At 30.6% G+C, this 19,154-nt stretch overlaps 1 protein-coding gene across 1 annotated transcript; it reads left to right on the forward strand.

The window, feature by feature from the left end:
* Nucleotides 1-4,781: 4,781 nt before the first annotated feature.
* LOC123895134 (protein CUP-SHAPED COTYLEDON 2-like) lies at nucleotides 4,782-7,270 on the forward strand. Its single transcript, XM_045945351.1, has 3 exons — nucleotides 4,782-5,013; nucleotides 5,091-5,374; nucleotides 6,368-7,270. The coding sequence occupies exons 1-3, from the start codon at nucleotides 4,782-4,784 to the stop codon at nucleotides 7,013-7,015; spliced, it is 1,164 nt and encodes a 387-aa protein (XP_045801307.1). The 3' UTR covers nucleotides 7,016-7,270.
* The last annotated feature ends 11,884 nt before the right edge of the window (nucleotides 7,271-19,154 follow it).

The raw sequence follows: 19,154 nt of genomic DNA on the forward strand, positions 1-19,154 counted from the left end.
CGATATATAAGGATTGCGCGATACTCCACTGGTAACATATGCTGGCCTAATCTATCAATAGAAATAGCAAGAAGAAAATTTCGAGCATATGCTGCTTGCAAACACCTAAAACTTGCTTTATATCATGTGTTCATGTCAAACTTAACATGCCAAAACATGTTAGGCTTTAAGGGGGACGTTGTCCTTCCTAGTAAAATTGCTTAAGTCAAAACAAGAAATCGTTTCACGAAGACCATTCAAAACACCGTCAAAACTAGAGTTCATAGCACTTACTCCACTATCATAAATATTAGATGGATTAAGTACCAATTTATAAATTGAAGAAATTAAAAGTATGTTTGATTCTACGATGAGAACAATTAATTTTAAATGAATTGATTTGGTAAAAACATGAAATGTTTTTAAAGGTGTAATTCAACGGTAAATCAATTGTGACGTTGAAAGAGTTTATGATCAATGATTTGTAGGATCCGATCACAACTGCAAAAATTCCCGCTTCCCTTTAACAATTTATAAAAAAACAACAAATTTATCATTGTGTCGTGGTGGCTTGAAGCCAAGAAGCTAGATTTTTGTTTTGATTCGTCGGTCGTGGTAGTTTGGTCCTATGGTGTGTTTAGGTTGTATGTCTCGTTGATGTCTTTTCAGGATAGTTTTGTTGTAGTTTTTGGTGAATTTCTTTTCCTCTTATGCACATACAAACACATTGATGTCCTGCGCAGATCTGAACCACCCATCAATTATACCGTTGAATATTCACATTTAATGAAAATTAAAGGCTGAGATGAATCAAAGATGATCCAAACCCAACCAAACCCACACTAAATGATACTGTAAACATGTTTGTTCCATCATTTGTTTCCATGGCTAACATTAGTTAAAGTAGGAAAATGGGCGTCTCAAAAAGGGAGACATTATATCCAATATGTTTGGTGATTTGGCCCTAGTATACATGTTGTTGGTGTAAAATCAATGAATCAAAAAATCTCTCAACTATATATGTTATTTTTCTGTTTCACTTTTTTACTCCCAGATGCAAAATACCCACTTTCAGTAACATTTGTTTTGTTATGTGAATGGTCTTATAAGTCATCAATTTGTTTTGGTACTAAAAAAAAGGTGCTAGCTTGGGACAAGTCATGATACCACAGTAATAATTCTCTAGTTTTGTTTGTATTTACATTTTGTACATTTATATATATGTTCTCTCATCAAATTTTCACTATCATTTCTTATTTACTATTTTTGATATGTGATATAAAAATGATGGTTAACCAACGTTAATAAATTGATCCAAGTGTTAAGGATTTTCGTCCTCTTAAATATGTGGTCAGAAGTTTGATTTATGACTCATACATATAGAGAAAATTCGACTGGAATAGAAGAACCCACATTGCGTACTCCACACGTTTTTCAACAAAGATTAGTCATCATTAACAGCGATGAAAATTTCGTTCCAAAATCATCGTAACTTAAAAAAAATATGGTTGTTAAATATATATTTTTATATGCTTTAATACAACATATTAAATTTTCCACCAGTTATGATTATGATAGAACAGTTAAATGTATCAATCAAGCATATTGACATGTCATGTAAATCCTACTAACTATCATGGTAATTCAGAGTTACTACTCATTGTTTTTTCTTTTGGAATGTGAATCTTCAAACCCACATGATTCTAGTAGATTTTACAGTGGAGGAATTAATTATTTTTTTTTCTCTTCATGGAAAATAAGTTATGATAAGAAAAAGTGAAGGGGAAAACAATTTTTCATAATACCTAAAATGGTTACAACGGATATGAATAAAAGCATATGGACATGCCCATAATTTGATGGGAAAAAAGGAAGTGGAAAAAAAATAATCAATGACACTCTTGCAAAAGTCCTTTTTTTTTTTTGGGTCATGCTAACCGGTGCCCCCGGGGCACTGGTTAAGGAAACCAAAATTAGAAAGTTTTGAAAAGTAAATAATACTTTTTAACTTTTCGAGAAGTTGACTGTACAAACTCCAATGCCAAATTACTATTTTTGCATCCTTAACTAGTGCCCCGGGAGCACTGTTTAACATTTTCCTTTTTTTTTTTACCTAGCTTTCAAAGACGTTTATTTGTCTTATATATGTAGTCACCAACTATGGTAGTACTACTGCATCATCCACAAAGGGGGCTGCAACTCTTCATATAAACTGTTTGATTTGTCTCTCTTAATTAATTTAGCATATTAATTATAATAATGCTATTAAAAAGTTGATAATACTCCTAAGAAAAGCAGTAGATAATGTAATAGTGTACTAGTAAAAAAATAATATAATAATACTATAGTGTAGTGAAAATATTTGAGAGTTAAATTCATGATTAACAATATTTGTTATTGGAGAGAGCAAGGATGAAAACTTTATAAAGTGTCAATCGACACTTTATAATTTTTTATTATTATTTTGATATGCCAACAAAAAAAATAATCAATTAGGTTAATATTTTTGGCCTTCCAATTTTCACAAATTTACAATTTTGGTCCTTTAATTTTTAAAATAGCATTTTTTTCTCTTAACTTTCAACAAACTTGCAATTTTAACCCTCAAATTTTAGCCCTTTTTGCAAAAGGATGGCTCGTTATCAATTTTGACTAAGTCAGCGCACAAGTGGCAATTGACTCACATGACAAGTCAGCGTGTCTTGCCACATGAACAATGACTCGTATGTCACGTCAGCATGACTTGCCACATATGTTGACATGACATGTGCTTCAATGTCCACATGGAAAGACATTGTGACGTGGCATTGAGTCAATTGCCACATATGCGTTAACTTGGTCAGATGGTCAAAGTGCAGTTTACCCATTTTTTACTAGTCTTAATAATTGATGTCTTTATTGAGAGTTGAGCTTAGAAAATACTAACTATCTAAACAATGGATTAATAAGTTCACAACTTTATTGACAAATGACCGAAATCTTAAAAAAAAAAGAAGTTACCAGTATGTTATCAAGGAAGTATATAAAGACTATGCTAACCAGTGCCTCGAATCATTAGTTAAGAAAATAAAATAAAATACACAAAACTTCAAATTTTATTTATCATATTTAGTTCATTAATTAATAGACCAAAAAATATTTTCTTAATATAATTAATAATTAATACACATGTGTATAGAATGACAGAATAGCAACATTTTAAAGAGTAGTTAAATTAGAGTCAATAGAATAAGAAAAGAAGAAAAGCAAAAGATTTTTCACATAAATAAAAATGAAGGAAGCAGGCGTGTAATAAACATGGTTGGTAATTTAAATAGTATTAATATTAAATATTACTCAATTTTTAATAATTTTTTTGGTAAAATACTCCATTTATAATTTGTACCACTACTGTGGTAGCTGACACATAAGATATGTTACAGCTTTATCAACTTATTTATACACATACATGGTGAAAAAAAATCTCCCTTTTAATAATTTTTTGTGTTTAAGAAAGAAAAAGGTTTTTGATTGATCTGTATTGTTTAAAAAACTAGTTACTCACTTTCTGTTCCCACTCTGTTCCAATTTCTTTACTGACAGAGGAATACCTGCACAATATTTCTTCACGCACGCACGCATACTCCAAACCTAGCTACCCCACTTTCTCTCTCTTTCTAGTACATCACTTTCTCTCTCTCTATATTTCTTCATCTACGTGGATTATATGTATGATAAGCTCTTCTTGTCAGATCAGAGAGTAGAGAGAGATATTATCAGAAACGGAACAGAACAGGACACTGCAGAGTAACACACATTTTACAGCCATAATATCAACATCATATTACAGAATTATTTATTTATTTTGTTTTAATTCTTTAATTCTCTGAAAAATAAGTTCTGATAATATAGAGTTCGACCTACAACATTAGAAATTAACTTGACTTTTATATTTGGCACTATTGAATTAGGACTAGAGAAAAAATTGAGTCCAGGATCATCGTCGGCCCAAGCATCCTGCCTTTTGTTTTGCGTCAAATCTAATGGTTGAAATTCCATAAAAAAATAATAATAGGAAGATAAAGAAATCGAACATAAATCCAACAAATGAGATGAGGGTGGAACAGATGCCAGAAGATGAGGATAAAATTGGTTATTATTTTGCTCGAGACTGTTTAGATGAAATATATCTTTTATAACTTAACTAAGATTTCATGTTGGATTTGTGACTTGAGCTTCCGCCAATATTATACTAACCGTTAGAAGTATCATCTACTCCTACTTATATTACACAATTAATCTTTACAATTACACACAAAAAAAAAAAAACTAATTTAACCAATCGTTAGTTTATTCAATGTTGATAGACGCTAAACTTAGTAAGAAGAACCACAGTTCGATTTTCAACAATTGCGATTAAAAGAAAGTTAAAACTGACCCCGAACAAAATTAAAGATATGCTAAAAGAAAAAAAAAATACTGATTTACCCTTAAAAATTGAGTACAACTCTATTACATTTATTATTCGTTTTACCTTTTTCTCTCTGGCAGTCGATTCATCAAATCCCTATGAAAATGAAAATCATTTCAAAAACCCTTTATTATTATAAATAAGTAAACTCTATTCCAACAAAAGAAGAAAAAGTGCAACCTTTTTCCATAATCTCCTTTCACTATTTTACTTCACTCTTTCCCTATATAATGAAAAGCCATTAAGACCATTTTACTCTTCAAGATTCTATTTTCTTCTCTTCTTAAATTCACATTCTCTCATCTCATTCTTCTTCAAACCACTTTTCACTTCTCTCTTTTCATTTTCTCAAATGGAAAGTTTCTTCCACCACCACCACCACCACCACATGAACAACTCCACCACCACCACCACCACCAACAACAACAACAATGATGCACATTTACCACCTGGTTTTCGTTTCCACCCAACAGATGAAGAACTCATAACATTCTACCTTCTCAAAAAAGTACTTGACAACACTTTCACTGCAAGAGCCATAGCTGAAGTTGATCTCAACAAGTGTGAACCATGGGAACTACCAGGTAAAATTACTAAACAACCCTTTTTTGTTTATCTTCATGAATCCATAAAAAGATTCATTTTTTTTGGTTTTTAACAGAAAAAGCTAAGATGGGTGAGAAAGAATGGTACTTCTTCAGTTTACGTGACAGAAAATATCCAACTGGGTTGCGTACAAATAGAGCTACTGAAGCTGGTTACTGGAAAGCAACAGGAAAAGACAGAGAGATTTATAGCTCAAAAACTTACTCTCTTGTTGGTATGAAGAAAACCCTTGTTTTCTACAGAGGTAGAGCTCCTAAAGGTGAAAAAAGTAACTGGGTTATGCATGAATATCGCCTTGAAGGCAAATTTGCTTACCATTTTCTCTCAAGAAACTCCAAGGTAAATAAATCACCTTTTCATTTTCTTACAATAGCTTATTTCATTTGAAGAAATATGTTTTTTGAAATCAAATTTGTTTTGTCGGTGTCTGGTGTCTGTGTCTATGTTTTTATTTTGAAGAATCATGGTGGCGGTGTCTAGTGTCTGTGTCTTTATTTTGAAGAATCATGGTGTCTATGTCTATATTCGTATTTTGAAGTTCAAATAAGACGGTCGTTGATTAATTTGTTAGGATCTTAGTTTGAAGAGTATTGTAGTGTACTACTACTACTACTACTACTTTGTTCTAAGTGTGATTTTGAGCCGCATTTTGATACTTTCAAGAGAGTAAGAGAGTACTAGAGAGATAGGTGGAATCTTTTGTTATTAGGCTTTCTAAATGCAATGGTTTCATTCATCAATGTTGATGATTTTTCTCGATTAGGATTTTGTACTTTTGGTGGATATGAATATGAATGATTATGCCAGAGAATTAATCAATTGTAAATGTTAATGGTTATTACCCTATGGTGCATGTCATACTTTCTTATCATACTTTTGTGAGTACATGAGTTTGTATGGGAACCATAACCAATCACATTAATTCAACTATAATCCATAGTAGTATTATATAGTACTCTCTTCGTCATTTTTATAAGAATTTTTTTTTTTTTTTAGATTTATAAAATATTTGATATATTTAGTTCATAGTATGATGGATCAAATACATCAAACATTTCATTAATCTAAAAAATAATATATTTTTTTATAATAAGGAATATCAATTTTAACCAAATTGATTAATATCAAAAGTTAAAACTAGTGTACCTTTATCACTGCCATATTTCTTATCTTAGTTTATCCTATCATCATTATCATTAACTACCAACAATAATCACTTTTCCATGTTCAGCTTTTTTCTTATACCAAAATCTCACTTTATAAACAGTTACATAACAATTTATTTTTGTTCTGACTAACTAATTCATCCTTTTTTTTTATTTATTAATGAAGGATGAATGGGTCATTTCACGTGTGTTTCAAAAGAGCAACACTGGAAACGGTGGCACAACCGTGTCGGCCACCACAAGTGGTTCAAAAAAGACCAAAATAGCCTCAACAAACTCTGCAAGCAACAATAGCATGAGTCTTTGTCCTGAACCAAGTTCACCTTCTTCGGTGTATCTTCCACCTCTTCTTGATTCATCTCCTTATGCCGCGGCTAGCACCGCCGCATTCAACGGTGGTCAAATGTGTAACTACAATAGCTCCAATAACAACACTGAACAAAAGGAGCACGTGTCCTGTTTCTCCACAACATCTACAACATCAAATGTTGTCTCTGTTCAAAACAACTTCAACAACAACAATGGAAGTTTTGATCTTGTTTCTCATATGAATGCAAACATGGATCCTTTTGCAAGGTTCCAAAGGAATGTTGGTGTTTCTGCTTTTCCTAGCTTGAGATCATTACAAGATAATCTTCAACTTCCTTTCTTTTTCTCCCCGGCGGCGGCGCAGCCTTTTCATGGTGGTGGCGGTGATTTTCTTGGTGGTTGGGGAATGCCGCCGGCCGAGGATCAAAGGGTGGTGGTTGATGGTGGTGGTCACACAATGGGAGTATTGGGTTCATCTGAGCTTGATTGCATGTGGAATTACTAATTATGGATTATGGATTAATTAAGGATTATTATAAGACTTAATTGTGTGGTACTACTATTTGTTTTCATAATTAGGATTTAAGTTTTCTAAGATTGACTATGTTGGATTGTACTAGATTATTGTTACTACTTACTAGCTAGCTACCTATGTTGTAAGGGTAGTTTTGGAATTGTGTGTTTTGTTAATGTGTTAGGGAGCCATATGGGGTATACCTTTGGTGGATATTTATAATTATTTATGATTACAATATGTGTTTGGAAGTGTTTGAATTTGTATTTTAATCTGATCTGATTAAAGTACAAGTATGTTGGATATAAATATAGTATGTTTATTTGTTGTTTGAATTTTGTATTTTTAAATTGATTAAATTATATGTGTATGTTGGGTGGGAAGGTGACCGGGGTCAAGAAGTTTCTTTCATCAATGATTTGCTTTGATGAGACAAATAATCGATTTTCTATTTATGCATAAGTGGCTTAAAAATTATATGTGCCTCCAAGTACTATACATTTAGTTTATGACCATATAAGACTAGCTCTTATAAATAAGCATATTATTAGATTTTTTTTTTTAAGGGTACTACTACATAGTTTAAGATTCAATTTCAATTAAACCAACTTTACCTGTAAAATGTTGTTGAATGGGCAAGGTAAATTTGATGCTTTGGATTTGAAAAAATAGTTTCATAGGTGACTAATATCTTAGGTAATTAAGAGTACATTTGTCCCAAAGAAAAGTTATTAAGAGTAATTTTTTTAGTGGAAGAAGAGCATTTTTTTGTCAAGTAGTATCGCACACTTTTAATCGTAGAAAAATGAAAAATTTTGAGTTGTAAATAACTGTTGCCGGAATAAGAGTATTTTTTATCGTCAAGTTATTAACTTTGGAAAAATGAGAACTTTTGAAGTCAAACTTAATCTCATGTAAATAACATCTCTGGTATATATACTACTGAATTACAGTTATGGGATAAAGTAACTAAGGATATTTAATCGGTATATATAAATTATTAGAAAAAAAAATTGTACTCAGTATTTGGGTATCATTTGATAAATGTGATTTTTAATAAAATTTAATTGTTAAAATTGAGTTGTTTTTTTTTTGGACGAAGAAAGACTTATAATATTTTATTAAGTAAAATGTGTTCAATACAATGCATTATATCACAAAAATCAATAGAGTGAATAATTGTTGTAATTATTTGATTTATTTTCATAGGATAGTATTAAACTATAGAAACAAGTTTTAATTGAGTGATTTTAACCCTTATGTGTTACTATTGTTCAATTTTAACCCATAAATTTGAACTTCTCAATTTTAACTCATTAAGTTTACCCCTTTTGATATTTGTTATTTCCTCATTGACATTTTGGTTAAAAATTATTGACACGACTTTCTGAAATAAACTTGTTTTACTATTGTTATCATATCATTGACATTTTGCGTTTCATGTTGATGTTGCCAACTTAAGAATTAGTCCTATAACGAATTCAAGTGACCAAAACATAAAAATACTTTGAAATGCCTACTTATGATATAATATAAATTAGATCTAATTAATCACGATTGATGAAAAAAGAAAAAAGAGAAATAAGTTTGTATAGGATTACTACTATTAATTTTTTTTTTTTGTTTGAATGCTACTAGACTATTAATTGTACCGTATAAATTTAGCTAACGGTTTGTGGAGGCTGCAGAGGTATTGGAAACACATCAATAAATTTGAAGCATCCAAGTACTATCAATTTAAAACGATATTAAATTTTATCATCAACAAAAGAAGAACGATATTGAACTATCTCTCTCATCTCATTTTTTCTTATCATGTCATGGCATTTCCAAAAAAATAAAAAAATAAAATTACCTTTTATGGGTCTGGGTGAATTTGATTAATTACTGCTCCATCAGGTGGTTTTTTTAATATCTTGCATGAAAGAGGAAACATATGGAATGAAAAGTGTTATAGGTGCAAAATGATCTTGAACTTGTATTGGTTGAAAAAACTACTTCCTTTGTTTTAATTATAAAAAAAAAGTAGGTCAAAGAAAATTAAGACAATTCATATTTTGCCCAAATTCGAACAATATATTCGTTTTTTATTATAATAATAATTAGAAACAAAAAGAATATGTTAAGTTGTTACCTAAGATTTATTATTACTTTCGAAAATAATTTATTTAAACCGAACTGCAAACATCTCTGCTTGTTGATGAAAGAATTGACAAATTACACTTACTTTTTCAAAAAAAAAAAGTTTAATTAGAAGGATTATACTTTTTGAAATTGAATTTTCATGCCCTAATGAATCATTTCATTTCAATTTAAGCCAAAATTATTATTGTGGGTCATGTAAAATTTGAGTAGTCAAACAAACCATTTCATAAAGACATACTTTATGGTGTGGGATTTTAGATGATGATATGAGTACACTCAACTGATTTAATATAATAATAACACCATAAATACAATAAGCTGTTTAGTTATTAGGGCACTCTTTCTCTAGCTAACCTCAAATGAAAGTATTCCAAAATATAATTGTACTAGGAACAACAAAATAAAAATATACACGAAAATTTAAAGAGTGTGAGCAAGTGTTAAAATATTGGACTTGAAGTGGAGGTTTTGGATCTGACATAGGGACACAATTGATATCAAGTGATTTTTTTTATGCAATTGATAATGATATTAAGTGATTGAATATAGAAGAAATCAATTTGACAGTTTAATAGAGTTAAAAATCTTTTTAAAATTAATATTTATAAAGTCAGAAATCTATTTAAATATTACTTCCAAAGTCACTAGCCAATTTGTATTATAAAAAGAGAGTACACTCAATCAAATTTAGGAAAGAGCTTAATTTGTATGAAGGCTAAAAACACATGTCTAATCACATTACCATTTAAATAGAGTCTTGTTGTGAGTGCTCTTGAAGAATTTTAAATAAATAAGTTATGGGTCTTGCTAACGAGTGCTCCGGGGCACTCTCTAAGTATTCCATTTAAAGAAACTTTTTATTTAAAAAGTTAAACATCACAATTTCCAATGCATTGACTTTACGCATTTCGATAAAAATTCTATAAAAAGCTTACTATTTAAGGGCTTAAAGAGTGCCCGGGGGCACTATTTAGCATTTGCCATAAGTTATTTATTCAAAAAGTTACATAAAGTTGAATATTTCATTGTAGGGTATTATTTTATCATCATAAAACTTTACTTTAGTGATCCAAGAATTCTGATTAACATAACCTATACTTATTAATTAGTTATACTTAAAATTAGGTCAAAGTGATTATTAAAATAACATGTTAGCAGAGTTCTAGCTTTCCAAGTTGCACTCATAATTTTTAAACTTTATCTATCATCTATTCGTTGTATGAATGAACATAATAAACAACAAGGTCGAAGTTAAAAAAAAAAAGAAATTACAATAGAAACTAAACGAGGTGTAGAAACACCCATAAATTATTAGAAGGATCTTATATAGTCTTAAAGGGTTTTTTTTCTTCTTTCTAATTATAGGTTAATATACAACCATTTTTCGAAGTTAATACATATTGAAGTCATTAGAATTTACACAATTATTTTTTATCTAGTATAGAGTCCAAAATATAGGTTTTGAATCAAAATCAAATGGAGAATGCAAAGCAATGGATTGTAAAAATCATAGAGATTAGATGTAAATGTTGTTCCTAAAGAGTGAGCTATACCATTTACAAACATTTAAAAAACTTTACTTCATAGTTTGTAAAAGAACTAAGAAGAAGCTCGCAATAATTCAAGATACTCCCTCCAGTCCTTATTATAAGGAACACTTTAAAAAAATCACACAGACCAATGAAGCACATTTAACATAGTTATTTTCATTTAATACTCTTATAAATTTTAATTTATTCCATGTAAAACCCTTATTTAATTACTCTTTATTCAACTAACTTACTTATTTTTAAATTCTCTCTCATAATAAATAAGGGCATAAGTGAAATTGAACATTTAAAACATTTGAAAATTGGTCAAAGTTTCTTATAAAAAGGACCAAATTTTTTGCCCTAAGTGTTCCTTATAAAAAGGACCGGAGGGAGTATCAATTTAGAGAAATGATCAAAATATTTCATAGTTTGTAAAAGAATTAAGAAGTTCGCATTAAAATCGTCTCATTATCTAATTCAAAAAGACATTTTTAGGTCCAATTCCCCCAAACTTTCAAAAGACTCATAATTTCACGAATTCGAATTCCCTGCAATCAAAGTTTAACACAATTTTTCATAGTAATAAAACTGAATCGTTTATTTATGATCGGACGATACTGATTTTATACACAGTTTTACTCATTAAAACAATCTGAACTGTCAATTTGAGATCGAACAATTCATATATCAATTATAGTAGGACGATGTAACAACGTGAAATCCTATCTCTAATTTCACCTTCAAAAGTAGATATACTACAAGAGATCCAATTTTTTTTTTCTTGAACAAAATTACCATACCAAACAATACTATTATTTATTACTCCCACCGTACCACAATGTATGTCACTTTGGGGAAAAAATTTGTACTACAATATATGTCGCTTTATATTACCAATAAAACATTTAATGCTATTTTTTCTATTATACCCTTAACTATTTATTATCATCTCTTCTTTCAATTCTTCAATTTATTTTTTCCACACAATAAATGAAGGACAATTTTGTAAATCAACTCATAATCTCTCTTTTCCATACAATATTAATTACCTTTCTTAATATGTGTAAAAATACCAAAACAACATATATTGTGGTACGGAAGGAGTATTTTGTTTAATAGTATATTCAAAACATACTACATACTCCTACATTGACACTTGTATGTACTATAAGAATATCAAATATTTTTGCTCCATCAAATTATGATACATAATTTTGTTACATTTAATGAGTAGTTGAAGAAGGTGAGTTAGCAAGGGAATGGCCTAGGATGATTTTCACGTGGGAGTTTCTGTGACCTAGTTTGGGACTACTTGATAAATGAGTACTATAGAGCTATAGCTACCTATCTACTTGAGGAAGGGACAAATTTAATGCACTTCCTATTAACATTGAACCTTTTTTTTTTTTACTTAGGCTAGTTTGAACTTTAGAGCAGGTAGTAGTTCAGAGGACCCCTAAAAAAGCCAATAATACAAGTAAGTAACCTTTTTCAAACTATTCATCAATCCATTCAAACCCTTACCTTTGGCTATGGACCCCCTATCTATATATTGTTTCCTTTTATTGTGTAAAGATTGCAACAGTTAAATTATTGTAAGTGTAGTGATGCAGATGATGACAATCAACAGCATGAAAATGGAAAGTTGGATTAAAAGACACTGAAAAAAATTTGTGTTTGGCATTGGCTTTGATAATTAGATATTCATTGATGGAAAAATGGTAAATAATTGTCTTTGCAATATAATTACCCAATCCCCTCCTCGAAATATTTTCAAGGGAACTTTTTCCTCCATCCTCGTCCTTCCGAGAAAAAATTCCCCGAATTCAAAGCTCCAAATAGATAATCTCCACGAAAAACTCCATTAACATATATAAATTGACATCCCTATGTGTTCCAAATGAGCTCCCAAAGCTCCAAAGGGTCAGCCAATTCATGATTGTGGTAAAGTAATATTACAAATACAATAAGTGATTTGAGAGTAAACATTATATATCCGGAGACATCAATATTTTGGTCAATTTAATTTTATTATATTTGTAGTCATTTTTAGTTTTTTAGTAAACATCCATCAAAACAAATTTCTTTTAGTCAAATATGGCTTCTCTATGTTGAAATTGTTTTCCGTGTCGATATTTTCTTTCAGATTTTTGTCTAACAGTCACGCAATCATATCATAAATGTAGACTTTTTGCTTAGACCAGAGGTTTTTGAGGGTTTCCATCGAGCCAGTTACTTTGGTGGGTTGCAGTTGTTGGGTTTCAAAGTGTGAGTGGTAGTCCCACATCAACTATGAATAGGAAGACTGTTGTATTTATAAGAGAGGTAGTCTATTAACCTAATGTCTTAAGGTTTTCGGCGGAGATGTGTCTCCCTCTCTTGTGGCCCTAAAACATTTGACCTTGATGTTTCTCCCGAGCTCTCCCGGACTCCCCAACAAGTTGGTAGCAGAATCGTGGTTCGGCTAACTGGGAGAACGAGAGTGGATCATGATATTATATTAACTATAGGATGTGAGAATCTGGTGGATATGTGGTGTCTCCCTTTCCTGTGGTCTGGAGCATTTGACCCAGATGTTTCTTCCGAACTTCCCCGAACTCCCCAACAACAGTTTGCTGAGATTTATGTGAAGTGTTTTTGACTGAAGACGTCTAATTTTAGGTCAGAAGAGTCTTATTTGACAAGATTGCTTATTAGTGAGAGACTGTTCTGTTCTGCTTTAGTTCAACAATGTTCTGCTCGAGTTTTTTTTTTTTTTTTATGGGTAGGAGATGGAGTAAATACTATGTATGAAAAAAAACAAGAATTAGAAAAAGAATTAAGATACATAGTACTACTAATTACATTACATAGATTCAAATAGTACTAGTATACTCCAAGTACTAATACTAGTACTTCAAAATAGAACACAAATGATTACACCCCCATTGAGAGACATGGCTTCATACTTTCCCAACAATGAAACAAACATCATTACTAATTCTAACAATATTCACCAGACTGTAAATGCAGTGCCACTAACAACAAAAACATCATATATGGTGCTATTGTTATAGCCAATGGAAAATACTTTGTGATTGGATGCAAAAATTCATCATAATGATAGTAATGATGAAATTGGACAGTATATATGTCCTATATTAAAGGTACATGAAGGTTGAAATTGGATATATGTGATATATGCATGATTGAATAAGCAATGAGTATATCACCAATTTTAGTTTGAGTTATATATTGAACGTTATGTATATGGACAAAGAATTAAAGAGCTATAGCACGCGGTGTAGTACTATATATAATGTAGACAATACTTTGGACTTTTTCATATTTATTTTAAGGTTTCATTGTCACACTCTTTATAATGTTTTTGTGTTCATTTTTTGGTAGCTTTCAAAAATATGGTAAGGAATAATAAGTTAGTGCTAAAAGCCAAACGCCAAAAGCTTGAGTTTGGAACTTATACAAACACAATGGAATCATTAGCTTTAAAAATTGAAGTTGTCTTGTACTTTTACTTGGGATTTTTTTTTTATTTTAAAAAAATAAAAAAATAATAATAATTTTTGGTCTCATTGTGGAACTACAAACTTTATTTCTTTGAGATTTTTGCTTTATTTCTTTGAGATTTTTGCTTTATTGATGTATAGGAGCTTTTTTAGTTCTTCACCTCATCCAACTCTTTTTTACCTCTTTGGTGAATTATGGAACTTGATTCCAAGTACTACTTTTTTGCCCTTATGATGGCTTTCTGATCTTCTTTCTCTAAACAAGTTTTTTCAAATGGGACAAGAAAGTTATTAGGAGGGACTTGTTCGATTTTATTGTTTTTGTTGATTTGGTTTTTCCAAAATCTTGAATTTTATTTTGGAAGACCAAAAACATGAATTTTTATTTTTTTTTATACAAAAGGTGCCTGAGCCCAAAAAAATTGTTTACAAGAGATCATAAAATTGTTTAGATCGTATTCATTGCAATTTGCAAGTCAAAGAGTAAAGTCACACCAAAACAATCACAGCCATCCAAAAAAAAATTACTTATCAAAATTTTTCATATTATATCAATTTTATTAGAAGCTGTTTTTTTTTTAAAAAAAAAAAAAAAAAAAACTGAATTAAAGAGTTTCTAGACATCAAGAAACAACTTAACATCCCAAGTAATTGTTGGCACCCCTAGATCTCTATTCTATGCTTATATCTCATGTGTACATGTCTATATATATATATATGGGGACTATACCTTACTCCAAAAGTAACCAAAGTAATATCCATAAAAACTCATTCTCTCCCGTGAAAACTCATTCCTAATACAAGGAGACATGTTTTCCCACCACACAAAATCGTGACGGAGTGACCTTGAGAAGTAATCTTGGAGCGGAGAAAGTAGTTTTTTTGCTTAAGACCCGAATAGAAAGTTATGAAAGAATCCTATAAAAGTTTAATTTTTTATAGAATTTGTTTTGGGTTTCATACCCTACTAATAAACGGCTCTTATAACATTATATGTCATACTTGTATAATTCGAGAGAGGATTCTCTCATGTTAAATTTAGGATTTTTTTTAAGCATTAATTTAGATGAAGAGAGAAGAGGAATAGAAGAAAAATGTGAATTTGAAGGCTAGAGATTGAAAAAACTGAGGAACATGAGAAAAATAAAATAGAGAAAATTCATTATCGTATAATTCATACACTTTTTTTTTTACAATAGTAAAAAATAGGCTTAATTACTTAATTGGTCCCTTAAAGACATTTATGGTTTCAAATTGGTCCCTTAAAGAAAAAAAGGGCCAAATTGGTCCCTTAAAGACCTTGCCGTTAAACATTTTGGTCCTTTCCGTCCAGAAACTGTTAATTTTTACAGGTGGCAAACTGGATGCTTACGTGGCTGCTATGTGGCTGCTATGACTAGGCAAAAAATTGGTGATTGTGTATTTAACATTCCAATCCTCATCTTCATCTTCATCTTCATAAATTAGGGTTCTTCATTCATCTTCATCCATTCTCTTCTTCTTCTTCTACATTCCAATCCTCTTCTTCTTCTTCTTCTTCTTCTTCTTCTTCATTCATCTTCATCCATTCTCTTCTTCTTCTTCTACATTCCATCCATTCTCTTTGAAAAAACCGAGAAATGAAGTATCCGAAGAAAGGGTTTTTTTGGAAGAATTGGGAAGAGGGTTATGAATCTGAGGTGGAGGAGGAGCGATCTTAGCATTGTTGTTGTTGATGGTTGTTGGTGAATGAAGAGGAATTGAGTTAGAAGAGGGTTTTGGAGTTGAAGGCGGTGTCATGAAAACAGTGTAAGGTCCAATTTTACCGATGACCGGCGGCGGAGGAGTAGATTCGGTGTTGAGAGACATTGGCGTAGAAGAAGAAGAAGAAGAAATGAGAAACGCAGAGATTTGGTTGGAGAATGAGAAATGAGAGAAACAAGAACAAGAGTTGAACGAAGAAGAGTGGAAGATGTAGTTGGAATGTTTTGTTTATGTTGTGTGTACTGTACTTTGGTTGTTTTCCAATTGGCTTAATTACTTAATTGGATGGAGAAGAAGAGGATTGGAATGTAGAAGAAGAAGAAGAGAATGGATGAAGATGAATGAAGAACCCTAATTTATGAAGATGAAGATGAAGATGAGGATTGGAATGTTAAATACACAATCACCAATTTTTTGCCTAGTCATAGCAGCCACATAGCAGCCACGTAAGCATCCAGTTTGCCACCTGTAAAAATTAACAATTTCTGGACGGAAAGGACCAAAATGTTTAACGGCAAGGTCTTTAAGGGACCAATTTGGCCCTTTTTTTCTTTAAGGGACCAATTTGAAACCATAAATGTCTTTAAGGGACCAATTAAGTAATTAAGCCTAAAAAATAAGGCACTTTATGTTATCAATGGTTAGGATGTCTTATCCAAATTAAACATTAATGAATAATGATAATATTGTACCTTATTTAAGGTACTATTACGATCTTTATGCTATCCACTTTGTCACATCTAATTTATAAAATGGCGAGGAAAAAAAGAAGAAGAATGAATTCATCATTTTATGAAATTCATTTGGATATCCTTATTGGAGATGCTATAAATACAATTTAGTTGATAATTACAAATACGCTGATATATGCAGAGCTTTAGTTCGAACTTAAAATTCTCTACTTGAAAAAAAAACATTAAAGTAAATAAATGTGGGTCTATTGATCAATTCAATATAAATTTGACAAGCGTAATCAAACTTGATATGTTTTTTCTTTGTTACTTGATATATTAGTACGAAGTTTCCATCGTCATTAATGATGATTAATTTTTTAGTGATATTCGTCGGAGAATCTTTGGAGCAATTTATGAGTACTAATCTCGTTGAGAATCATTAGAGCACACAGATGAGTTCTCCTCTATTCCTCTAAATGGTAACTCTATATGAAGTCGCCTAATTAGGAGGACTCTAAAGTCACCCTATAGCATGATGCTCTAATAATCGTAAGTGGAGAAAATCGAGATCATATAGAAGGCTCAACAGATTTGGACCTTTACAATTATTTTCCTCTTAATTTGGTATTTGGGCCAAGTATATATAGAATAATAGAATCAACTCAAGGATGAAATTATACCAAAAAAAAAAAAAAAACTCAAGGATGAAATCCCCCAAAAACTATAGGAAATTGTTGTTAAAACTTCTTGTCTAGTCCCAATAACTTCGTACGTTAAAATTGAATACAGTACAACTGAAATTATTCTATCAAATTTCTTGTTTTTTATCAAATCAAACACATTCATGATGAACATGTTGAAAAACACAAGATGTGGTGTTGAATTGTGTTTTAAATCCTTTTTACTGTTAAAATATATTTAAGAATTTCGTTTCTAAAATACAATATAAGTTTTAGAATCCTAAAAGGTTGATGAATGTGGGTTGAATTGTGTTTTTAAAAAATACAATTTAATTCCTTTGTGATGATTTTTTATTAATATAAATTATGCTCTATTGTTATATTTATTAAGTTCTAGTTATTGATTAATTATTTGATGGAGTCTTGTTTCTAAAGTGACCGTGATAGGTTAGACCATTCAGTTAAGTTCAATGAGAGTTCAACATTTTAGTTATTATAGATACGTTATAACTTGTAAAGTAGTCATACAGTTTGATCATCTTATCAATCAGTTTTGCATAACCTACATCCTGACAATTTAGACGGGAACGAGGGTAGTAATTCACCTCTCATTCATTCTCTCTCACCGATTGTCTCTAGAATTCTAAAATGCATGTCACTTATAATCTATTTTAAATATTATAGATAAGTTATAACTTGTAAAGAAGTCATACAGTTTGATTATATATCTTCTTTATATCTGGATCGTTCGATTTTAATTGGACGGTCAGATCTTCCCTTACTACATGATTGCATGCAATTTTGCCTGCATGCAATCCGGATATGGATTTTTGGGTTCATTGGGTCATAAAGTCATTGGTTCATTTCGTGTGAATTTGATCTTTTTTTACAAAAGTAAAAAACATGAAGTTATTTTAGGCAAACAAAACATTAACTAGTTCAACAAAAAAAGAAACAATGAATTTATTGAATTGGTGTGCTACCTCAGAAATGCTATAAATTATTACAACTAGGTTTTAAAATTTACTTGATCAAGCAAGCAAACATTTTAGCAAGCAACATTTTAATTTGCAATTCATCTTTGCAACCAAACATCCTCAACACTATAACTTTTCATTAAATTATATTATACACACTACACCCAACCATATCTGAGTACTACAACCAGCAACATAAATTCATTATGATAACTAACCGAAATATATAACTAAATACACTCAATAAGTATCTGACCATATTGCATATGCTTGAATTCAACTGGCAGTGACTTCAATGGTAAGATTTTTTTTTTTTGCTAAAGTCAATGGTAAGAATTTAGTCTTGTAAATTTAAGGTACTGTGTTTAAATTTTATCGAAAAAGTTGCAAAATGATCAATAATATTACCGATTAATATTTTTTTAATCTTTTTTATAAAAGACACTTCATCTTTTTAAATTCATTGAATAATTAATTTATCTGATCTATAATATATATAGACCAGATAACGTACCACAACAACTGTAATAGTTGCATATCTCACTATTCATTATGATAACTAAGATATAGTACTATGTTTAGAAATTAATTTACAACCTACTAAATTTAAAACAAGCATGTTGCCAAACCTCATCCATCAATTTTGCTGAGCCATGTGCTGAATTGGGTGTTGAAAATCAGAGAATTTGTTTCCAAATCTAAGAAACCAACTACATTCAAACACCTTCTTCAAAGATAAAAATCTTAATTGAAACAAATAACTGTGTGCTTATTAGATGCATGAAATTTTTACCACTTAGGTAGGTACAAGAAAAATACTATGTAATATTCCTAAGAGAAGTACATCAGCAAAAGATGCACAAGAAAAATGAG

Source organism: Trifolium pratense, linkage group LG7 (assembly GCF_020283565.1).
Source record: "Trifolium pratense cultivar HEN17-A07 linkage group LG7, ARS_RC_1.1, whole genome shotgun sequence".
Taxonomy (NCBI): Eukaryota; Viridiplantae; Streptophyta; class Magnoliopsida; order Fabales; family Fabaceae; genus Trifolium; species Trifolium pratense.

Bases quoted from the DNA above. Each gene is read 5' to 3' on its own strand.
- LOC123895134 (XM_045945351.1), top strand. From the start codon at position 4,782: ATGGAAAGTTTCTTCCACCACCACCACCACCACCACATGAACAACTCC. The intron at 5,014-5,090 runs GTAAAATTACTA...GGTTTTTAACAG, and splicing joins TGAACCATGGGAACTACCAG to AAAAAGCTAAGATGGGTGAG. The intron at 5,375-6,367 runs GTAAATAAATCA...TTATTAATGAAG, and splicing joins TTCTCTCAAGAAACTCCAAG to GATGAATGGGTCATTTCACG.